This window comes from Lathyrus oleraceus, chromosome 2, assembly GCF_024323335.1.
Source record: "Lathyrus oleraceus cultivar Zhongwan6 chromosome 2, CAAS_Psat_ZW6_1.0, whole genome shotgun sequence".
Lineage (NCBI taxonomy): Eukaryota > Viridiplantae > Streptophyta > Magnoliopsida > Fabales > Fabaceae > Lathyrus > Lathyrus oleraceus.
The window spans coordinates 382,811,111-382,818,000 of NC_066580.1; the positions used below are offsets into that span (position 1 = coordinate 382,811,111).

A 6,890-nucleotide genomic window follows, 5' to 3' on the forward strand; every position below is an offset into this window, starting at 1 on the left:
AAGTTGAAATTGAATCAAACAAGCCCTTAGTGTTTTAAAATCTAAAAAACTGAAACAATCAAATATATTTTGATTTTCAATTTTCACTTTTACTTTTTAATTTTCAATTGAGGTAGCTGGAAAAAAATACGGTTTCATTAATCGAATTATAGTAATTACTTGCAAGATTTTTTAATTGTAATATTTCACTCTCAATCTATTGTTAACCTCATATATTGTTAATGAAAATTAAAATTCTCAGTCTCAATTATTCTCTCTTTAATTAATCCTCATTAATGAATAGTATATTTTTATACATTAAATGATTGTGTATATATATTCAAACCAACACTGAAATATAATCTTTATACATTAATGAATTGTATATTTTATCATTAATTATTAAAATATTTTAATAAACTTAAATGTATATTAGCTGAATTTTAATATTTTCAAAAAATATATCACAATTATTTTGTTTAGTAAAATAGATTTTTAAAATATAGATTATCAAACAAGCTATATTGTATTATATTAAAAAAAACAGTTTTTACAAATTATACTATCAACATATCTTTTCACTTTTTAATTTTTAAACAGTTTCAAAAATTGAATATACCAAATGAATTCTTTTTATTTTATTTTCTCAAAAACAAATTACAAAATAGATTTGTAAACAAATTTTAAAAACAAAATTGAGAAGAGATCCAAACAGACCCTTAGTATCTACATTTTGCTAAATGTAATGAAATGACATTATTCCCAACAAGCATTTGTGTTAAACTCCAACAAAAGGTAAAATTCATTCAAAAGTTATTACAGAATCTTTTATATATTCATGTTTATAACATGTACATTATATATTTATCTACTTTTATTTTTTCATGTTTAACAGGTACATATATATTATTTACTTTTTTTTTTAATAAATTTAATTATCATTCTTTTATATATTCATTATGTGATTGTTTATGTTTTTACATGAACATTCCGTGAAATTACATTCAAAATATTTAATTTATAGAAAATAAATAAAAATTTGTAAAATTGTAACATAATAATTTGTAAATTTTATCTTTTTAAGATAATTAAATTAACAAAAACACAGTAAAATGATATGATTGGAATAAAATTAACTTGTAAATAGTATTTTACAACAAATTAAAATAAATATAAAGAGATTAATGGAGATGTACTAACCTAGTAAAAAACAATTACGCGATCATTCAATAAAAATATATCATTTTGCTATATCATATAAATAATTTAAAAAAATTAATATGATTTAGCGGGATATAACCGTTAATGATCGAAAGTGTAAAAATTAATTTACACTATCAATTTATCTTCCATTTTCTCAATTGTAAAATAATAGTTTAAAATTTTAAATTAAAGAATAAATTAGGTTAATTATTAGTGAAATAATTTTATATTTTTTTAATAACTATTTAATATAGATAATATTTTATCATTTAGAAAAGTAAAATCAAACAATATTTGAATTAGTTTTTAAAACAAATCAACCAATCAATTTTTTCTTTTATCATCTAAAAATAGTTTTACAAAACAAAACTTTCAAATAAATTTTTATTTTGTTTTCATCCTAAAAACAATTTTTAAAACTAATTTAAAAACAGTTTTTTAAAACAAAGGCCAGGGGTTATGGGTAGCCTAACGGCCAAATAAAAAAACTTTTAAAAAATTATTTACTTATTTGGCCCATAATGTAAATTCAAAAAGTATATATAATTGGACCTAAATAATACATTTGGTCCAAAGAAAGAGTTGGATACAAACTCACGTGATTCCATCCATTCTCCACAACTCTTCGGTGTACAACAGAACCAATTGGAAACTAGTGAAGCGATTCATTCCATAAAATTGACCTAGCCACTGGCTCGCTGCTGTGTAGAGTAGAGCTGTGCGTGTGCTGTTGTTTCGTGTTCGCTTCGTCGTCACTGTGGTTCCGCTGTAGCCTGTAGCGATTCGTTGTTTCCAGTAAGTGAAATTGTTTACCATTACTGTTGTATTGTTGCTGTTCTACTGAATTTTTTCTGGTGCTTATCATTAGTTTTGAGACATTCCAATCAAAACCTCTAAAACCAAACAGTTTTGATAATTTGAATAGAGTGCAAGCTATATTGGGAATACGTAATAGAATATTTGCTGTTGTTTATCATTACTATAAAGTGATTTTGATAAAGTGATTATAATGTTTATTTGACGAATCTGTTACAGTAGTGATTATAATGTTTGATTCGATTGAAATGGAATTGTGATTATAATGTTATTTTTGATGAATCTGTTACAGTAGACTAAAGTGATTTTGATAGAAAAAATAAATAGAGATTACATTGCAGTGTTTATAATGTCTATATTGTTTATGCTGTGATTATGCCTTGTGTCAATTTTAACCCGTCAAAAGGTACATAACTTTAACTAAATTCTACTCTTAATCATACATTTAGGATTATGCCCTGTGTCAATTTTTTTAATTTTTATTTTAAAAATAAAATAAAATCTTATCAGTCTCGTAACACTTCCTAGACCTTCACATATTATTGTGGAACCACTGTGCTGTCCTCCTTCACGCCGCCCTAGTCCCTCAACACTGCCGGCGTCTCTCACGCCTCTGCAATCTTGCCCGTTTTTGTCTGTGCTGTAACTATCAATCAATTTCTGAGATGATGACAACTGTGGCGGTGACGGTGAACACAGTGAAGAACAGAATAGTCTAGTGATGACAACGGCGATGCTGACGGAGACGACCTGCAAAGACATGCGACTGTACTGTGTTTTTTTTCCAAATAGTCTAGTAATGAAATTTACTTTTTTTAGGGGAACAATTAGGATCTTCCCGATTCGAACCCACACTTTTACTATAGTTGTAATTAGTTATATTTGTTTTTTAAAAGAAATAAATAGATAGACATATGGCGTGGTTTAGACCGTAAGGACCCTTCCCGCTCTAACGGCAGCAAATCCTGATCCGCTGTTTTAGGGAATTAGGGTTTCTCTTCAGATTTGTTTAGCAAGCAGGCGTCGGGCAGCAGTGTCGTTAAGTTACGATGCAGTGCGTGGTGGAGATAGTTTTTAGTTGGCGTTTGGTTGGTGTCAAGTCTCGTTAGGGGATCATGAGCTGAATGCATGCAGATGGAGCTCTTAGTGGGAGTTAAAGGGTGGTTTTCTGGTTGTTTCAGTAATTGTAATTTTTAGGGTGTTGCTTTGGTGATGTTGGGATGTCTTCATTCCAAGTCTTCCTTATGTTTTCTTGGTTGTGTAGACACAATTGTGACACTTTTGCAGATTGTTTATTCCTGTTGTTTGACATATCTTATGCCTTATTTTTGTGTTAATAAAACTTTTGGCCTTTTCCAAAAAAAAAGAGTGGGTCACGTAGCCTAATTCAGTTTGAGCTTGCGTTCACAGATTATTACTAACACTCCACAATTTTTTCCTATTATTTCTTAATTCACAGATATTTATTTATTTTGAATACAATTTTTTTAACAAATGTTTTCAGGTCTTAGGTGCTTACAGTAGTTGATTCGATCCCATGAAGAAAGTTAGAAACTTGAAGAAGAGATTGGAAAGACCCGTTGAGTTGGATAAAATCAACAATGAGACTAGGGTTCAAGATGTCGATTGGATTTGCTCTCTTTCAGAGTCTGAGATTGTAAGTATTTTTCATATTTATTGTTGATATACTATAGTTGTAGTATTTGTCAATTCTTTTAAAATCGAGCTGGTAATCAAATCGGCAAGATCACCATGTCATTATTCAAATGTTTTGAAAGCCGTCGAATTGGGACTGGGACTAAAGTGTAATTGAACTGCTCAATTCGTATGTGTTTGGTTATGCGGTGAAGATAATTAATTTGGAGTAAATTGATTGATTCTATAAAATTGATTTGGGGTAAAAGTGAGATGACGCTAAGGTGCTTTATGTTTGGATAAGTTCCTGCAAAAGTGTGTTGAATTGGTTGAGATGAAGGTAAATAAGTGCTTTATGTTTGGATAATTCCTGCATAAGTGAGTTGAAAACAGTAAATTTTCAGTGTAACAATCACATTTAGACTCAGAAGCTACAAATCTTAGCTTTAAGTAGAATCAATTTCGGAAAGTATAATCAATTCTACACATTCAAAATCAATTCTGGATGCTTCAAACTGAAACCAAACATACACTTTAATGTAAAGAGTGTTGGTTTACAGTTCAATCTTCAAATTCAATTTTGAAAACATTGATATTTCTAGTTACTAGGAGGAGCTCTAAGGCCTTTTAGTAAAAGGTGTAATTTGTTATAATGTCTCTGTAATATTACAATTGACTTATTCATCAGTATATTTATTTTATCTTATTTTATTTTATTTATAAATAGTAATAAGTGATAAAGGGAATTGAGAGGTTTAACTGTTATAGTCCTCTTTATGTAATATTCTGGTAATGTTTTAGAAGCAGCTACACTTTGGGATAAATTTGTGAAATTCAACATTTGAAATCTTAGTGATTATTCATGTATGTTTGTGAAATTCAACATTTGAAATCTTAGTGATTATTCATGTATGTTTGTGTAATTCAACATTTGAAATCTTGGCAGGATTTTATGATTAGCTTGAAACTGTTGATCACAAAGCGAGCAGAAAGGATAGGGTGTAAAAACTTGGCTGACAGATTTGACCTTAAGACGATTCGAGCTATTGGTATGTCATATGCTTTAGTTTAAGACCTATAATATACCTTTTGAAAAAAATCATGTGTATCCTTGATTTTGCAATGTGTGTAATGTTCTTAGAGTTTGAATTATTGAGATTTAGAGTTGGATTTAATTGAATATTGCTGTATTCATTTCGAATAATTGAAATTCTTAATGTCTTGTGCTTGAAAATCAATCCGCTTCTTGCATTAGTAGCTATTAGTTGAACTATTTCAGTATCTGAATTCTCTAACGATTTGTGAATCTTTATTTGTGCAGCATTTGTTTTGATGGAAAATCTCAAAACAGAGGTAAAAGAAACATCACTTGTACCAGACACGGTAAAATCTACTGCCTTCTTAGATGCTTGCAACATACTTAAATGTAGTAATGTGGTTTCTGCAACTATTGAAGAGCTTAGTAAAACTGTTGGTGCTGATATACAACCTATTCTAACAAGGTACCTATGCCAAACTCTAATATTTTCTGAATGGACTAAATATATGATTACTGTCTGATTGAGTGTGCAAATTATTTTCCATGGTTAGAACTTGAGCTTTATTATAAATAGATACATGGCATATGATCCATTTTCCTCTGGAGCAGCTGTAAAATATGTAGCAGTTAACCAACTGATTGAATTCAATAATCAATGAATACAGCAAATTTCCACTAGAACCATATAAACAAAAGAGAACAAACCTAATAGATTTTGATTTATTTGTCTTAAATTTAGGTTACATACCCTACAAAATTAGCTTGTAAGGCGGGGGAGTCAACTTATGTAAACACATTTTCAGGTCTTATCGTCAAATATGATACTATTAATACAACTCTCTCAAGTCCAAAGATTGAATATCTGAAGTGTGACTTGAGTGATCGGATGAGAGTTTCCAAGATGCGTTGCGCCTCTTGCAATCGGATCAGACACCAAAAGTCTAGTATTGAGTGTCAGATGGGTGTGTGCTGGCAGTATTACGTTGGGTGATATATGACCTGAAAGTTTTTGAGTTATTTCCCTCATCTTACAAGTCAATTGTGTAAAGTTAAGTTAGGCCCAAGTTAAATTCTAAGTAGCTACCAAGGTCTATCCTTGATCGGTTGAATCACACTTCAAAGGTTCAGTCCTGAATTTGAGGGGTGTGTTAACTATTCTACATTATGACCTGAAAATGTGTTTATAAATGGGAGGTATCCATCCCTTATAAATTCATTCATTCATGAAATTTAATGATGCTATCATCTGCAATTGAGCTGTTTTTAATATTTTTGTTTATGTTTACAGTTCGACGCCAACTTCCAAACGAAAGAAGCGGAAAGTTGGAAGCAAAGAGTAAGATTTTATCCTGGAAGGACCTGAAATTTATTCTCCTTATTTTGTTGTCCTTACATGTGCTGTGAAAACACTGATTTTGAGTGTCTCCATAGGCTAATTAGCTAGTAATATTTTTTTATTTGGTTAGCATTAAATATTTTCTGCAAGATTGTATATATGTGAGAAAAAACCAGTGCGGAAAATGAAGATATGAAGTTTTGCAATCTTTCAATGAGTTTTTTTTTTCTTCAGAATAACCTTTTTTATTTTTATTTTTACGGCAATTTATCTTTCAATTTGCATGATTTAGAAACAGTTGGAGTAAATATGTTGATTTAATTTAGAAAATTGGTGTTTGCAAGAATGTATAGCAAATATGATAATGATTGTGACTTCTGTATGTATGGAGTAGCCAGGTTGTTTGAATTTAGTGTTCGATTATAGGGTAGGGAAATGTTTTTTTTTCTGTCTTTAACTCTTCTGTTCCAAGAGAAAAAAAGGTTCCTGGAATTCGAAGTTTGGACCTACTCATATATTTTTACAAGATGAAGTTAAAAAATTCCTCAATAGGATAAAAGTTCCATTTTGAACTTTCTATTGGAAGTTAACATCTTCAATGTATATGATTTAAATAGTAATGTGATTTAAATATTATGATCAGAAGTTTCATTAATAAAAATTTCAATATACAAACACAAAACTATTGAATTTGGCAATGCTTGCGATTTAGAGTAGACTAAAGCATTTAAAAGTGACTAAAAGTTTGACAGTAGAAAAACTTGGTTGACACAAGCTAGGAGGTTGGTTTCTGAATCGATTCATAATCCTGTTTTGCCTAAAACTCTTTTTTTTATGTTCTAAACCCCATTTTGATATAGTTCATGGTCTTGGACTTTAATG

The 6,890-nt window shown here is 29.7% G+C and overlaps 1 protein-coding gene across 1 annotated transcript; it reads left to right on the top strand.

Moving 5' to 3' along the window:
* The first annotated feature begins 1,764 nt into the window (after nucleotides 1-1,764).
* LOC127119618 (uncharacterized) lies at nucleotides 1,765-6,225 on the top strand. The gene is made up of 5 exons (XM_051049884.1): nucleotides 1,765-1,977; nucleotides 3,503-3,655; nucleotides 4,580-4,682; nucleotides 4,955-5,135; nucleotides 5,961-6,225. The coding sequence occupies exons 2-5, from the start codon at nucleotides 3,536-3,538 to the stop codon at nucleotides 6,010-6,012; spliced, it is 456 nt and encodes a 151-aa protein (XP_050905841.1). The 5' UTR covers nucleotides 1,765-1,977; nucleotides 3,503-3,535; the 3' UTR covers nucleotides 6,013-6,225.
* Nucleotides 6,226-6,890: the final 665 nt, after the last annotated feature.

What these genes read in the sequence shown, in the direction of transcription:
- LOC127119618 (XM_051049884.1), top strand. Translation starts at nt 3,536, where the DNA reads ATGAAGAAAGTTAGAAACTTGAAGAAGAGATTGGAAAGACCCGTTGAG. An exon ending in CTCTTTCAGAGTCTGAGATT is followed by an intron (nt 3,656 to 4,579) that starts GTAAGTATTTTT and finishes AAATCTTGGCAG; the next exon opens with GATTTTATGATTAGCTTGAA. An exon ending in ATACAACCTATTCTAACAAG is followed by an intron (nt 5,136 to 5,960) that starts GTACCTATGCCA and finishes TTATGTTTACAG; the next exon opens with TTCGACGCCAACTTCCAAAC.